At 41.4% G+C, this 18,071-nt stretch overlaps 1 protein-coding gene across 1 annotated transcript in view; it reads left to right on the forward strand.

Moving 5' to 3' along the window:
• plekha2 (pleckstrin homology domain containing A2) overlaps positions 1–18,071 on the forward strand; it is a 36,845-nt gene that overhangs the window by 5,688 nt on the left and 13,086 nt on the right. Inside the window, exons 2-3 of the mRNA XM_060932361.1 lie at positions 14,782–14,931; positions 15,048–15,104. Of these exons, the coding sequence (XP_060788344.1) occupies positions 14,791–14,931; positions 15,048–15,104 (198 nt within the window). The 5' untranslated portion in view covers positions 14,782–14,790. The remainder of the gene's footprint in view (positions 1–14,781; positions 14,932–15,047; positions 15,105–18,071) is intronic.

An 18,071-nucleotide genomic window follows, 5' to 3' on the forward strand; every position in this document is an offset into this window, starting at 1 on the left:
GAACGTATAATCTGGATTTAAATAGTAAGGCTGTATACACTTGGTGGCAAATTTATGAAGTACTTCTAGTGATGCACAACATCTCAAGTGCAATGGTGATGTGTTTTAAAGGCGTGTTGTGTCAGTCAGCTGCACAGTATGAAGTCCGTGTCAGTGGATTGGAAGATATATCAAACCAAACACATGACCAATTCAGCAAATCAGGCTCTAATATGATTATTCACTAATAGATCAGCACATTCCTTGTGTGCGTGTGTCTATATATTATGCACAAGAATGTGTTGCATATACACTCGCCGACCACTTTAATAGGAACTTGTTGTTGATTCTAAGATTCCTGTTCTTGGTTGCAGGAGTGGAACCCACTGTGGTTTTCTGCTGTTGCATGCTGAGATGCTTTTCTGCTCACCGTGATTGTAAAGAGTGATAAAATGAGTAACTATATCCTTCCTGGCAAAAAAGCTCAAACCAGTCTGGCCATTTTCCTCTGAGCTCTCATCAACAAAACGCTTCCACCCACAGAACTGTCGCTTGCTCACTCACTCAATGTTTTTTTTTGTTTTTCGCACCATTCTGTCTGTGTAAACTCTAGAGACTGTTGTGTGCGAAAACCCCAGGAGATCAGCAGTTTCTGAAATACTCAAACCAGTCCATTTGGCTCAAACCAACACCCATGCCACAGTGAAAGAAAGTCACACTTTGAGATCACAAGTTTTCCCGTTCTGATGTTTGAAGACGTGAACGTTAACTGAAGCTCTTGATTTGTGCCGGTGTGACGGGTTGTTTTACAGTCAGAGTACAAAGTTTGTGTCACAGGGGTCCAAAATTCAAATTGATTCAAACTGGTTCTTGTACCAGTTTTTAAGTGAAGGACAAGTTACAGTTTCAGGTAATTTTTTGGCATGTGTGTATGGTAGTTTTGTGTAATCTGCTATAAGATAATGTGGGTGCAATCAGTTAATTATTGATATTAAGTGATCAATCTCGTTAAATCAGTCTCATTAAATTTTGAAAGTCAATAATTAAAATGAATCAATCCCATTGAATCATTTAATTTGACTCGTTTGAATTGAATCATACCATAGAATCACTCTCATTTGAAGTGAATCGTTCAGTGAATCGTTCAATGAATCATTTAGTGAATCATTTAGGGAATTGTTCAATGAATCATTTAGGGAATCATTTAGTGAATCATACCATTAATCCTGGTGCTTAATAATAAATTACCAAACAGCTAAATTATGGTACATTTCCAAATTATTAAGATCACTTACCATATTATATAACATTTGCACCCTTTTTGAATTCTTTGAGAAAATTGGGGACTTCAGATGTTGTTCACACAAATAAACACAGTTTGTTTGATAAATGAATTTATTATACAAAGATAAAAAGATAAATCAATATATACAAGCAGTGAAGTGTGTGTGTGTGTGTGTGTGTGAGAGAGAGAGAGAGAGGGAGTGTGAAGGACTTGACCATGTGTTTAGCCTCGTGTAGCTAACTACACGTGGTGGAGGCCTAGCTTGTTGGTAGCTAAACAAAAGAATGTTATCTAAACAGAACAAAGGATTAGCTCTGTGTTTAGCCTCGTGTAGCTAACTACACGTGGTGGAGGCCTAGATTAGCCTTGTGTTGCTAGTATGTGTTTGTGAAAGGCCCTATAGCCTAGCTAAAGTGTGTTTGTTAGGCCTGATGGCTTGCTGAGCACATGGTAGGCCTTGATTAGCTTTGTGTTGCTAAGCAGACAAAAGCGAAGCTGTAGCTAACCCACTAGCTCATAACCATACTGAATCCACTGAAATCTTAATGACATCAAGATGTATAATAATGAGAACTATATGTTAGTAGTAAAGAATAAAAGAGAGAAGCATGCGCAGCCTATCTATTAAACAATTGAGAGAACATAGAACCAAAATAAATCAACACGCTGCGTGTTCAACAGTGTAACAATAAACCTGGGTTTAAATTCACACTATTTCAAATAAAAGCAAATTCCTAAGACTATCCTAATTATGCCCAAATGCCAAAATCTTACTTAATCCTGCCTTTAGCAAGATATGAAGAACTATTCGCCGGTGTAGTCTCGGGCCTCGCCGTGGGAGCACGTGAGCCGCTCGTGATGGAGGCGGAGAAACTTTCGGGTCGAACGGAGCACTTGGGTGGTTCCCGTGGAAAGCAGAGGGTTCTTGGTCCGAACCTCAGCGTTCGTGAGGAAAAGTCTCTGATCAGAATAAGATGCACAGCGCTTTGAGTTAAAAAGGATTCAATCGCTTCTTAACTTTTAACTGCCTGGGCTGCAGTCGTGACGTCACTTCTAATGCAAGTAAACCGGTTGTAACTCAGGTTGAGTTTAAAGATCGCGCGACTCTAGAGTTTACCTTTGCCAAGGGTAAGAAGGAAAATCGCGCTGAGTGATGGATCTTGCAAGAAAGAAGACGTCTTTTTGGGGTGGAGAGCGCGCCTCTTTATACATCCAGATCCATCGGAAGCCAGACGTGAGAGAGAAAGATGGAAGCGTTGTCCCATTGTTTTATGTTTCCTTGTATGATGACGTAGATGATCCCGCCCACGCGTGACGTAGGTCACACGGAAGTGGACTGGGAATTGTAGTTCTGACACAAGATGGCGGCATGATACCTACAATAAAGAAGATTAAGTGTAGCTTTAAGCAGGGCTGGGAGAAACAAATGAAGTGATTCTCGGAGAGGACTTTTTTTGGACAATTCAGAATCCACTACTTCCATAGTGCTTTTAAATATAAGGCTGTAAGCTTTGTGTTAGTTGTCTCTAATATTTATGTCCCAATATCTTGACCACATTTTAGGATGAAAATAATCATTTTAGATATGTTATTTTATATTGAAAAATTAGCTGTCTCGGAGAGGACATTTTTTTGACACAATTACATACTAATTTGATCAAAATAGTCTGAAAACTTACTGGCATTCAACATTAAAACTTAACTATGTTTCCAATGATATGGAACCAAATATTTGTTTTATGGTATAAAGAATGATTTAAGTGCATCCCTTTTGGAGCTACCTGTGGTCAAAAAAGCACTTTTTCTAAATGACACGAGTAATTTTGCTAAATATGACATATATTGCCATACATTCACCAAAAATAACGTTATCACCAATTTTTTTTTTTTTTTTGCATGGTAAATAGAGCTATCACAGGGCTACAATAAACAATAGGGTGACCAGACGTCCCGGTTTTACTGGGACAGTCCCGATTTGGGGTTGTGAGTCCCGACAAAAGTCTGTCGGGACACGGATATGTCCCGGTTTTCACCACTCGCGACGTTTGCGACTGAGCAGCGTGGGAATCATTAGCGGAGAAATGTCTGCATTTACTATTTTGATGAATTGACAGGAATCGCAAACTTTCCTGGTTACTGCCCCCTGGCCCTGTGGCATGGGTGTTTATTTAGCCACATTATTCCAGACAACAGAACGTGTTGCCATGCAACAATAAAATAAACATTAACCGGCGCGAATGTTCTTTGTCTAGCAGCTAGCAGCAGTAATGCCGCAGCAATTATGCCGAAAAGAAAATGTACCTTTTCCAAAGATTTACAGGGCACCTACCCCTTCCTCCGAGAGGCGCAGAACAATGCGCACGAAGCCTACTGCACACACTGTAAGTGCTTTGTTCTTGTACTGAGTTGGGTAGCCTATGCTGCAAATGCTGTGCGCTCCTGTGGGGGCTTTCCTCGGGCTGTCGCCCCTCTCCTCCTTTACTACTGTTTTGTTTGAATGTATATTTACGGAAGCCGCGAGAGGCCCTTCATATAATCTTTTTTTTATTCACCTTGTTATCCCGAGATAACGACATAATTAATTCAGGATCTCGAGAAAACAACACAACTAATTCTGAGATCTCGAGAAAACAAAACAATTATTTCATGATCTCAGCTGGATCACTGTATCTCCGTGGGTAGAGACGAAGCCGGGCCAGTCTTCTGCGGAGGTGCCGCGGACTAATTTTAAAATTATCCCTTATTAAAAGACTTAATGCAATCTCTCCCTGTGTCAACCCCTGATCAAAATATTGCCTTATTAGGTGATTGATTATTCCAGACATTCTAATGACCAAAGTTGCGTCTATACAGAATGAGAAATAGCCCCAAAGTCAGCATATCACAAGTCTCTTGGCGCACCTGAATGAACCATTTCTCAGCTGTTTACTCGAGATCACGAAATAATTGTTTTGTTTTCTCGAGATCTCGAATTAGTTGTGTTGTTTTCTCGAGATCCTGAATTAATTATGTTGTTATCTCGGAATAACAAGGTGAATAAAAAAAAGTATTATATGAAGGGCCTCTCTCGGCTTCCGTAGTATATATTCTCAAATCACTTGTCTCTTTTTTGTTTCTGTTTAACATACCGTTCTGACAGTTTGGCGATTTTGCTGTGTTGAACAGCTTGTTGCACCTTCCATTAAAGTGTTCACTTTTGTACACATCTTCTTGCTTTATTCATTCATTTGTGGGGAATGGTTAGTAAGGTTGATTCTAACCTAGGCTATGTTGAGGTCACATATCTACTTTTTAAGTTCATGCTATAGTGCATACAATTTTAGAGATATAGCCTACATGTGCATATGCATTCTTCTTGGTGTTCTCACAAACAGGTGAAATAAATCAGTGTAAACTTGGCCTATGGACATAGCCTGGCCTATTCTCAGCCATTACAAAATCTGTTGTCTGACCATAATTTAACTGATCTGTATACCACTATGCTACTAGATAACAAAATGCCTGTTTGTTTTATTTCATGTGAGATGTTGATAAATGTGAGCTTCAACAAAATGATAAGAGCACCTCTCTGAGTGTCACGTTTACGTAAAAAAAAGGTGTGCGTGCACGAGCATGGTCGCGCGCAAAAGTGTCCCGGTTTCAGACTAGGGAAATCTGGTCACCCTAATAAACAACCAAGTTTATTTAGTCAAGCCTTTTGATATTGAAGATAATAAGTGTTAAATGTGATTTTTAGCTTGCGTACCCTGATTGTAAAGCAACCCTGATTTGATGCATTGTGCAAGGGATTTGCTCATTAGACAACTGCAGGTGGATGGATGTTCCTAATAAAGTGGCTGGTGAGTGTATAGTGCAGAGTTTAAGATTATTTAACACACCAGGATTCTAAGTTAATAAATATCGACATCTTTCTTCTTTGTCCTCCAATTTCTTTGCAAACTATTATGTCATTGGGTATGCTGAGCATTTGGATGAGTTTTACGATTGCATTTCTTTGACTTGTGAACGGAAAGAATGTGATAAAGTTCAGCAAAAAGGTCTTTGCCCTTTAATGGACGTGTACTTCAAAAGCATGGTTTGCAGACTTGCAAATAGTGACTGACAGACAGGAGGTAACTTGAGCCAGAGTGCAGCGGAGCGGTGCTTCTGCAACTTGCATTTTTTTCTTTTTTTTTTCTTTCCTTTTTGTTTTTTTTTTTTTTTAAATGTGAGCAGCAATCAAATCTGAGCACAATTACTATTATCTGGTCATAATTTTTCCTTCTAAAATGACAATATAATTTCAAACTGACGAACAGACTTTAATTATTAAACTAACAAATAATGGCTTGTTTAATGCATGTTCATTAAAGCAGATACGCAGAACCTTTTATTTTTAAATACATTTCTGAATGGATAGTATCTCCATCCTTGACTCTTGTATGCTGCATAAATGGGAATAAAAAAATATATATTTTTGAGAGTTAAAATCTACCGCAAAGTTGGCATTCGAGCTGCCCCGCTGAACCAGCCAGCCCTGAGTGCGTGACGTCACAGCGGTAACCGGTTTTAAGGCTGAGGCCTTTTACGGCTATAGACCAAAGTCATATAAATAAAAATTTATGGTGAAAGTAAGAAATACCATTACCGACTTGCTCAACTAAGGCCCTGTCCACACGGCAACGGATTCAGGTGAATCTGATAAAATTGTTTCTCGTTTCGGCCTGGCGTCCACACGGCACCGGCGTTTTGGGTGCCCCAAAACGAAATCTTTTGAGAACGGGTTCCAGAGTGGAAAGATCTGGCAACGTTGCCATTGCGAAGTCGTCTGGATGAGTAGAACGGATTTGTTTACGATGACGTCACAACCACATGACTGTCAGTGCTTCACGCCGGGTAGAAGTGTAACAAACTCGATGCGAGTTGTCAACAAATCCTATAACTTGGTTCATGAAACGCGCTTACAAAATATTTTCACTGTGAATATTTATTATGTAATGGTGCAAAGTGAGAGAGAGAGAGAGAGAGAGAGAGAATAGCCCTTAGGGCAGAGTCAATCCCGCCAGCAAAAATAGGGGAAAAAAAAGGAGCGATCTCACCTCTTCAGATGTTGGTTTAAGTCCTACAATACATTCCTCAAAAAGGGCGTAGAAGAACAAACTAATCCATCAACGTGTAGCATTCAATTTATTCCGGACCATTAAAGATGCCACCTTCCGCGTAGAATCATACGTCATCCTCGCCGCCATATTGGATGGGGCAAAGTGGAGAATAAAGATGCCTCATTCATGTGCTGCGTTTAACTGTACCAACAGGTTTGCCATCCAAACGAGATCACATGGGATTAACTTTCACAGGTGAGACTGGAAAAATACTTTTCATTGTATTTGGTCATTATAACGTAATTTTACGAACAGATTTTTCTGACTGTGGCTAATATGAAGTCTCGCGCATAATAGTTTATGCGCATGCGTCCTTACTACTTCTATTATTCTGGTGTCTCCGATGGGACCGTCTTACAGCGCACCTAGAGGTGTGGCATGTGTATTGCATCGTTTTCAGCAAGCGTTGCGTTGCGATATTTTACTGATCCATTGCCCACGTGGACGCAATGATTTTTTTTTTTTTAAATCTCGTTGCCATTGTCGTGTGGATGTAGCCTAAGACTGATTTGACTTCACTGATTGTGGGTTGACTCTCATTAAAACAGGATAGGTGTTATAACTTATGCAGCATGCATGCATTTTCACTGATAAAATGTAAAAGGCTGATTACGTAATCAGATGAACTGAGACAATCACATTCTGAAGCAAATTAAATAATCTTATACCTGTAACTTAAACACACAATATAAGTTACATGTATTAATCTAAATGCAGGTAAACAACGTGTTTTTGTTGTTTTGTATCCAAATGAGAGTCGGACCTTACCCGTCTGTGTTCTCGCTTCTTGAAGGCCGATCTTGTGGTCGATTGTCTTGAAGCAATCTGACTTTCAGTTCCCCGTTCATTCGCTTCTTCCACGTAAGGGCGAGATGGCAGCAATATCCAGCAGAGAAATCTGATGGCTGCTCCACTCATTCTCCATTTTCTCCATACTGAGTACTCCGCCATTACTGCTCGGCTCAGGCAATTACTAAAACCCAGGATGGGACGGGACGTCACCGGTTTTAGCAACAACCACGGGGAGGTCACTGCCCGAGCGATCTGTCCTGTTCCATCCCGGGTTTTACCAACAACCCTCAGCTCACACTCTGGGAGAACTGATGCAACTGAACTTGCTTTCCTTTTAAAAAATAAATTAAATAAATGCTTTCCTTTTCTTATAGTTTTATTTAATTGTTGGTACTGCACCCTCTTTCAATACGGGCTTATCACCAATGCTCCTCAACAGATCAGAGGTCTCGTATGAGTCTTCAGTAAAATGTGCAGAGCAGAGGAGAGACCACTTCGTAGCCGCCCAATGTGCCCATGAACTTCTCGCAAAACGCGTCCAAATCTTTGCGGTTTGAACATGATTCTTGGGCCATGAATGCAACGTAAATCCACCTTCTGTCGTGTTGCTGCACCCACGAGCAACACATCTTCGTGGCATGGTGATAAATTAGATCAAAACGGAGGATCGGAGTTTCAGTCAGCTCTGTGTTTTAGTATAGCAGAAATGGCAATGAGACAGATAGCCTTCCTGCTGTGGCGTTATGGACGTCAAGGTCATTCACTCAGACCGCTACCTATATAAATCACTTTAATTGTAAAAATTACTATATTAGATTCATTGTTAATGCTTAAAACTATTCCTGTGCCATTCTTGAGGTCTCAAGGCATTTGTAAACGAAAGTGAGGCCATGGCTCTGCGTATATGCTTTAAAGCATTAAAACGCTAGTTTACAGGCTTTATTGTATCATTCACATATACCGTAAAAGAACCAAAATATTTTTATGTAGTTTTAATCCCCGGACTGACAAATCACTAAAAACTAAAAAGCCATGTAATTCTGGTTCAGCAAATATAATTTAATACTCAAGCTAACCTGACTGATACGTTTCGATTCCTCATTTCGATGGTCGCTGTGAACCTCCACTCCTGAAAAGTGAAGCCAATGTGGGAGTGCTAAAACCTGCAGTTCCTCAAATGGCCACTAGAGGCTGGCTCCAAAAGCAAGACAATTCCCATTGACCCCCATGTTAAAATGTCGAACTCATCTCATTATCTCTAGCCGCTTTATGCTGTTCTACAGGGTTGCAGGCAAGCTGGAGCCTATCCCAGCTGACTACGGGTGAAAGGCGGGGTACACCCTGGACAAGTCACCAGGTCATCACAGGGCTGACACAGAGACACAGACAACCATTCACACTCACAGTCACACCTACGGTCAATTTAGAGTCACCAGTTAACCTAACCTGCATGTCTTTGGACTTTGGGGGAAACCGGAGCACCCGGAGGAAACCCACGCGGACATGGGGAGAACATGCAAACTCCGCACAGAAAGGCCCTCGCCGGCCATGGGGCTCGAACCTGAACCTTCTTGCTGTGAGGCGACAGCGCTAACCACTATACCACCGTGCCGCCCAAAATGTCAAACTTTCCAGCAAAAACAAACATGTTTACAGCCTGGTACAAAAAACAGTTTCGGTCTCTATAGCTAGTTCATGACAACTGTTCAGGGGTGAATTTTTATATAATTCAACAGTTTAAATTATATTGAGCCATACATTTATGCATAATTGGCGCGGGGCCGATTTGAGTCACAGCTGGGTTTGTGTCCTCTTGTTAGCCGCTAGCTGGCATTACCTCAGAATTTACCTCAGGAAATAATTTATGGAGCCTTGCCTATTTTTGTCGAAGAGCTTTTCCTTGCAAACACTACTACACCTGGAAGTTACTTTAATTAGCTTTATTAGATTGTACTTACCTTTCAATATTTTTGATGTAGTCGTTGCCAATGAAGTTTATCAGGATCTCCGCTTCAGTAAATTAGGCTCAGATTGACAATTTGACAGCTTGAGTGACTAAAAATTTACATTTTGGAGCTTGACATAGAAATAATATCCATTTAGCATAAAGATTTGTGTAGCATCAGTCAATTGTTCACCAAGAGACACATCTCTTAACTAAATTGCGGATTTGGTCAATTGTTTAATATCAAATACACTGTGCTATGTGACCATCTAACAGTAGGGGCTATCAACCTCAGCCACTTCTAGCTAGCAAGCTCACTAGCAAGCTAGCTATTAAGAAGAAGAAGAAACCTTTATTCGTCACATGCACAGTGAAATTCATCCTCTGCATTTAACCCATCGGAAGCAGTGAACACACGCACCCACCCAGAGCAGTGGGCAGCCACACCAAAGCGCCCAGGGAGCAGTCAGGGGTCAGGTACCTTGCTCAAGGGCACCTCAGCCCAAGGCCACCCCACGTCAACCTAACTGCATGTCTTTGGATTGTGGGGGAAACTGGAGCACCCGGAGGAAACCCACGCAGACAACACGCAAACTCCACACAGAAAGGCCCTCGCTGGCTGCTGGGTTCGAACCCAGAACCTTCTTGCTGTGAGGCGACCGTGCTACCCACTACACCACCGTGCTGCCCCAACCAAACTAATGCTCGTTATCTAAGCTATCAGGGGGAAATATTATCACTAATGTTGTTTTTATTAACAATTATGGTTACACGCCCAGTGATGATGATTTTTTTTTTTTTTTTAACTGGTCGTTGAGGTTATGGTCTGTATCTTATGGAGCATCTTCTTTCAGTTTAGCCAGTAGCTATTTGGTGAGCTTGCATCAATAGCTAGCTTGTTTGCTTTGAGGTTAGTAGGCGTGTTCCAGCCGTACTATTCCAGCGGCCAGGCTTCGCTATCCCTGCCCCTTCGTCCATTTATAGACTAGCCGGGAGTTAGGCGGAGTCAGGCGTTGCCTTCTTCATTCTGTCTTGCCCCGGACCCAATTAGGTCAGGACGAGAGAGTGAGGCTGACGGCTGCACAACGCTTCCTCACTCTAATCCAAGTCACGCGCAAGTCATGACTTCAAGTTCAAGTCCTGTGGCAATGGCCAAGTGGCAAAGCAGCAGGTGCGGAAACACTGGAAGCTGTTGTCACAAGCCTGCACACAGGCAGCCCAGGGCATAGGGTCGCTCTCTGCTGGAATGAAGCAGCAGCGGAGTTCGGCAGCCCCCTGGGGTCTGAGCAACCCTGTTTAGGATTTGTTCTGCTCACCTCACTGGAGGAAGGGGCTAGAAAAGGTGCCCCAAACATAGCCTGCTTCACCTCACCCTGGCTGCACACTGTGGCTGGCGGGGATCCCACTGAGCGGTCGAAATACAACAAAAAGATTGTGAAGGTACTCAACCTTGGCACGTGGAACGTCGACATGTGGGCATACCTTCAAAGCTCGGATTAGCCTCATCAGTCAACTCCGGGCCCTCAACCACCACCCACCAAATTGAAGTCATGGTCATTTTCGACTGCAAAGGATGAACATCATCAGGCACTGCCAAGATGGTGACGCCCGTAGTGTCCTTATTTGCACTTCAGACCCGCTCTTCAGAAATCCTATGACATCACAGAGGCTTTGTCCATCTATTTTTACAGTCTATGGTGTATACCTATGACTGCACCACAACCCTGGAATCCTGTATTAAAGGGGAACTGAAGTCATTTTTAAACTTGCTTTATTTCCTAATTAACGTGTTATTCAATTACATCTTCAGTTTTATTAACCTTTATATCATGACTCGTATTGGCATTTTATATTACACTTATCAGCCTTTTCGGTTTTTAGCCATGTTGAATGTAGTTCGTTTGGTCCACGGCAGGCGTCGCTTATCCGTGCGATCTTCACGAGACTTGTGCGAGACTTCAAACGTGAAGTGTCAGCGCCGCCATTTTGAAAACTGTTTGCACAGCAGCCAGATTGCCATATCATTCCATCTCATCTCATTATCTCTAGCCGCTTTATCCTTCTACAGGGTCGCAGGCAAGCTGGAGCCTATCCCAGCTGACTACGGGCGAAAGGCGGGGTACACCCTGGACAAGTCGCCAGGTCATCACAGGGCCGACACATAGACACAGACAACCATTCACACTCACACCTACGGTCAATTTAGAGTCACCAGTTAACCTAACCTGCATGTCTTTGGACTGTGGGGGAAACCGGAGCACCCGGAGGAAACCCACGCGGACACGGGGAGAACATGCAAACTCCACACAGAAAGGCCCTTGCCGGCCCCGGGGCTCGAACCCAGGACCTTCTTGCTGTGAGGCAACAGCGCTAACCACTATACCACCGTGCCGCCCCCATATCATTCCAATTTAGATTAATTTCGAGATTTGCCAGCTTCATCAGCGATGGAGTGTCAGTCCTGCACGCTGTGGCACGTGCACCTGAAGGCGCGCCTCGGGCTGTGCGTGTACCAAGTGGACTCCAGCACGCATGCCGTGAACAAGGTGCACCTGAGCTCAATTAAGGAACTGTGTGCTTGCCTATTTAAGGACTGTGCTGATGCATTTGCATCGCGAAGTATTACGGTACGCATGTACGCATTACCGAGCCTTTCTACCTGTTGTCTTGATTTCCTGTTTCACGATCCTTGTGCCTGTTTCTCGTTCTTCTCCTCGCTTAGCCTGTGTATATTGTCTCACACTGTGTGTGTGTGTGTATATATATATATATATATATATATATATATATATATATATATATATATATATATATATATATATACACGGTACACATACATCCGCCTCCTTCGCATATGTGACATGGAGATTATTCCATACGACTTCGAACCAACTGAGAAGAGTTAGAAAGACGACAGGATAAGGACGAGTCCGTCGCGCCGGTATTTACGTCATTACTGTCGCACAATTAAAACGTGCCAAATCAGGCAACTGGTGGGTTTTCAAAATAATAAATGCATGCATGTATTTTTGTGATAAATACATATACTGAGCACATTTCCCTCGTAATCCTCAGTAAGGTTTCGGACAGCACTACAAAATGGCGTCCCCACTATATAGTGACCTATATAGTGAGTAGGGAGCGATTTCGGACACAGGGAAAACTTCCAGCTTGATTACGTCAGCATTTGAAAGAGGGCGCTCGCGTCTTTTGACAACATTGGCAGATGTTGGTCGCTTTGATTTCCGCTGTACGTTTTACTTCCGTCCTACGATGTCTCGCACAGGTCTCAACGAATCTCGTTTACGGCTATTGCTTTGACATATGGACTGATATATTCAGAGGTGGACAAAGTACCCAACTTCATTACTTAAGTCAAAGATCCCACTGGTCAAATGTTACTCCGATACAAGTGAAAGTTGTACAGTCAGTTTTTTTTTTTACTAAAATAAATAGTGCCTATAGAACTTTTTTTCCTGTTGAAAAAAGTACTATGGTACTAAAGTTCTCCAGGATTTCCCTTAAGTTTTTAGAAGATTTTTAAATCCATAGTTTGACCTCCTGTGGTGTATAAAAATGGATAGAATATCATAATTATTTAAATGATTTATTGAGCACTGAATTTTGTAATTTTTTTGTTTTATAAATAAACAAACAGTAATCCTAATTTTTAAACCAAGGTCTTGTCTGTAGTTATACGTTGCTTAGCAACTAGAGCTCACGCCTAACGGGCTACATTGAGAGTTTGACCTATTGTTTATGGCAAATATTATTACTAATCAGAGATGGACAAAGTACCCAACTTCATTACTTAAGTCAAAGTACAGATCCCACTGGTTAAATGTTACTCCGATACAAGTGAAAGTTATACAGTCAAATTTTTACTTAAGTTAAAGTCCTGAAGTACTTGCTTTTAAAAATACTTCAGTCTTAAAAGTACATTTTCTGTCAACGCATCGTTGTATTATTGACACAACGCCTACAAAACCTCATGCCGTTACAGAAATGTGAATTCGCAAAATGAACGCATGCTGTCCCATCATGGTGGTTTAACGTTAAGCTAGCTAGTCAGCGAAACTCCACCTGACATGCTAGCAAACTCTTTTTTTCAAAATCATATTGGGTGGCTAACACTACTAGAAAAGAAAGATTTCTACATTCTGTTTATTTGGCAAGATTATGCTAAAACACATTTCTGAAAGGACTTCAGATAAGTTAACATTATTCATGTTAGCGTAACTCCGTTTTTACATGCTAACTAACAGTGTCCAAGTTAACTCGCTACACGTTATCGTTAGCCATGGACGAGGCTACGGCAACTTGGTGGGTAAATCCATAGAAAGTCATTTGACTAACCAGACTGCATAGCTATTACAACGTTATCGCTAGCTCTGAAAGCACAGACAACTTCATTGCAAGCTTTCTCTTGGAATAAAACATTTACGTCCCTCATTATGCGCCCGCAGGTTGGACAGCGAGTTTTTGTTGGCCGTGATGTGCTTCGTTTTCGGCAAACAAAACAAACATTTAAAATGAAATGAATCTTTAATCCTTTCAGAAAACTGAAACATGGGTTCTAGGTAAAGCCATGAGTGCGTGCATTCCCCAGAAGAACCGCCTCCTTCCATCCTGCCATCAACTGATCGTGTTAAATAACGCTGCTGAGGAATCACTGAACTTGATTTTATACAGTCTATGGATGTGAAATGACCCTAGTGATTACTGATGGGGCAGCACGGTGGTGTAGTGGTTAGCGCTGTCGCCTCACAGCAAGAAGGTCCTGGGTTCGAGCCCCGTGGCCGGCGAGGGCCTTTCTGTGCGGAGTTTGCATGTTCTCCCCGTGTCCGCGTGGGTTTCCTCCGGGTGCTCCGGTTTCCCCCACAGTCCAAAGACATGCAGGTTAGGTTAACTGGTGACTCTAAATTGACCGTAGGTGTGAATGTGAGTGTGATTGGTTGTCTGTGTCTATGTGTCAGCCCTGTGATGACCTGGCGACTTGTCCAGGGTGTACCCCGCCTTTCGCCCGTAGTCAGCTGGGATAGGCTCCAGCTTGCCTGCGACCCTGTAGAAGGATAAAGCGGCTAGAGATAATGAGATGAGATGAGATTACTGATGGACTGTCTCAGTGTCACCTGAAAAAAAAAATCATGTTTTAGAAAAGAAAAAAAAAGAAAAGAAAAAACATCGACTTTCAAAGCTGCTTCATAATAATGAGTAACGAGGACCTTGACAGAAATGTAGTGGAGTGAAAAGCATGATATTTGTCTTTCAAATGTAGTGAAGTTAAAGTCATAAGTTGGCAAAAAAAATTAATTCTCAAGTAAAGTACAGATACTCTAAGTATACATGAGTATAGTACTCAAGTAAATGTACTTCATTACTGTCCACCTCTGTTACTAATAAACTACATTATTTGTTCAACACTGTATGTTGTCGCATGTTATAAAACAATAAGCCACTGGAGGTTGTGTGTTAGTGAATTTGTTTGGGCTTAATGGCGTTTTGAGGCGCGAGCCTGGATAACACACGACCTCGGGTGGCAGCTCGCGTGCCTGTACATGTGTGACGTATAAGTGTTTATGGCCACGTGCACGGAGGCGTTAACACTAACAGCTCGCTGTTTGTTGTGTTTCCGGTAGTTCTGGGACATGCCTTACTTGGACAGACACAATCGCATCTGTGGATTTTTGGACATTGAGGAAAATGAGAACAGCAGCAGGTTTTACCGGCGCTACTTCATCCTGGACTCGCCGCGTAACTCTCTCCTCTGGTACATGGACAATCCACAGGTGACTCTTCACAGTGCAGGATGCTTCCTGGTGTGTGTGTGTGTGTGTACAGGTGTACACTGCATGCATTAGTCCTAAACCGTTTTTCTTTGTTTTGCATGTCTTCTGGAAAGCAGAATCTGCCAGAGGGAACAGAAGCTGTTGGAAGCTTGAAGCTGAGTTACATTTCAAAGGTTTGTTTATTTATTTATTTATTTATTTATTAGTAGTAGTAAATATTACTAGAGCGGTGGCTACAATTATCGACACCTTTTCAGATTTACCAATAAAAAACAATTTTACAAAGGGGCAATTCCATGTAAATGTCAACCTCACCGTGCAAAAATAAAGCAACATGTAATACATCAAAACCACTCAGAGATATCACCTCGGCCTGTATTTTACAGATGTGAATAAGTTGAACCAATCTGTAACCAACCTAATATGTCACTGTCAGCCTTTCTTTCTTATAATGTAAAACCCAAGCTAAAATCAACTTTGATCATGTACAATTCTATATTATTGCCACAAGCCACAGAAATGTATGCTAAAATCCACAAAACAGCAAAACAATAGCCATCCTAAATATTATTTAAGAACTTTGATAGTTTTAGCTGATATTTAGAGAGTTTTTCAAAGGGTTATGGTGGTTAAATTGCTGATTTTCTAAACATATGCCATGTCTATTTCAGACGCGTCACATCCATAACGGAATTTCGTCACATCCATAACGCTGACTTTTCCTTCCGAAACTCTGCATGAAATACAAAATATTTTAAACAAAGATTTTTTAATATTCACCTTGGACCCCTCTATCAAATGGATATCTCCATTTCGACATTAGGTTTACGATTTCACAGAGTTTGATAAAAATGTACAGTCACCCAAGAAAAGTGATACTTTTTCTGTCACATCCATAACGCATCTTTTATTGGCGTTTTCTGGCATGCCCTAGATGTACTATGGGAATTGTTCTTGTTCTATCACTTCTCCAGTATGGTACAGCTTTAAAATATGCAACACCTGTTTAAATACTGGGAGACAATAAAACATGCACTGGGTCATTTGTTGCCATTTTGAGTTCAAGTGTCACGTCCATAACGCTGGAATTGCTCTAAGGTGAGTTTCAGTTACAACAGCTATTATTGCAGTGGCGGGACCAACCCCCTCCCCCCCCTCCCCCCCCCCCCCAAATTATGTTACAATGGGAGTCCTTTGAGTATTTACAGTGGTGCTTGAAAGTTTGTGAACCCTTTAGAATTTTCTATATTTCTGCATAAATATGAATAAAAATAAACATCATCAGATTGTCACACAAGTCCTAAAAGTAGCTAAAGAGAACCCAGTTAAACAAATGAGACAAAAATATTATACTTGATCATTTATTTATTGAGGAAAATAATCCGATATTACATATCTGTGAGTGGCAAAAGTATGTGAAGCTTTGCTTTCAGTATCTGGCGTGACCCCCTTGTGCAGCAAGAACTGCAACTAAACATTTCCGGTAACTGTTGATCAGTCCTGCACACCAGCTTGGAGGAATTTTAGCCCGTTCCTCCGTACAGAACAGCTTCAACTCTGGGATGTTGGTGGGTTTCCTCACATGAACTGCTCACTTCAGGTCCTTCCACAACATTTCAATTGAGATTCAGTTCATGGACAGATGTCCTGACATTTTTCTTTAGAATTCGCTGGTATAATTCAGAATTCCTTGTTCCATCAATGATGGCAAGCCGTCCTGGTCCAGATGCAGCAAAACAGGCCCAAACCATGATACTACCGCCACCATGTTTCACAGATGATATAAGGTTCTTATGCTGGAATGCAGTGTTTTCCTTTCTCCAAACATGACGCTTCTCATTTAAACCAAAAAGTTCTATTTTGATCTCATCTGTCCACAAAATATTTTTTCAATAGCCTTCTGGCTTGTCCATGTGATCTTTAGCAAACTGCAGACAAGCAGCAATGTTCTTTTTGGAGAGCAGTGGCTTTCTCCTTGCAACCCTTCCATACACACCATTGTTGTTCAGTGGTCTCCTGATGGTGGACTCATGAACATTAACATTAGCCAATGTGAGAGAGGCCTTCAGTTGCTTAGAAATTACCCTGGGGTCCTTTGTGGACCTCACCGACTATTGCACACCTTGCTCTTGGAGTGATCTTTGTTGGTCGACCACTCCTGGGGAGGGTAACAATGGTCTTGAATTTCCTCTGTTTGTACACAATCTGTCTGACTGTGGATTGGTGGAGTCCAAACTCTTTAGAGATGGTTTTGTAACCTTTTCCAGCCTGATGAGCATCAACAACGCTTTTTCTGAGGACTTCAGAAATCTCCTTTGTTCGTGCCATGATACACTTCCACAAACATGTGTTGTGAAGCTCAGACTTTGATAGATCCCTGTTCTTTAAATAAAACAGGGTGCCCACTCACACCTGATTGTCATCCCATTGATTGAAAACACCTGACTCTAATTTCACCTTCAAATTAACTGCTAATCCTAGAGGTTCACATACTTTTTCCACTCACAGATATGTAATATTGGATCATTTTCCTCAATAAATAAATGACCAAGTATAATATTTTTGTCTCATTTGTTTAACTTTTGTTTAATGATGACTGAACAACGACTTAATAACTGTACACTGCTACATGTACATAAAGATATCGTGGACACCATGGACTTGAGCCCTGTTGCTGCTGCCTTCTCGTCTTTCAATGACAAGAGAATGCGCTACTTTGGTTCCTTCAATTAAGCAAAGTACATTTGAATTGGAATTTTTTTCAGCACAATCAGTAATTTGAGGAAAACCCGGACATTATCATTGCAGGTAAGCATGGTGGAAAGATCATGGACATGTTTTTACTTCTCAAATTCACCGATATTTCATGATCTCCTTGTCCAAAACCTACTTTCTTTCTTACTCTTTCATTCAGTCACCATTTTGTATCTAAATGCGCATTTGGGAAATCACATGAGGTGCCGATAATAGTGATCACTTTCACCGGTGTCCACCATTATCGACACCTTGTGGAATTAAGGGACATTTACAACTGTTATGGATCAATCTTTGTGTAACATTGTTGAAGTAGATGAAATGCCTTTAAAAAAAAAAAAGTGCTGTGATTTTATTTTATTTTTTTCTGATTCATAACCGAATGG

Source organism: Neoarius graeffei, chromosome 10 (assembly GCF_027579695.1).
Source record: "Neoarius graeffei isolate fNeoGra1 chromosome 10, fNeoGra1.pri, whole genome shotgun sequence".
Lineage (NCBI taxonomy): Eukaryota > Metazoa > Chordata > Actinopteri > Siluriformes > Ariidae > Neoarius > Neoarius graeffei.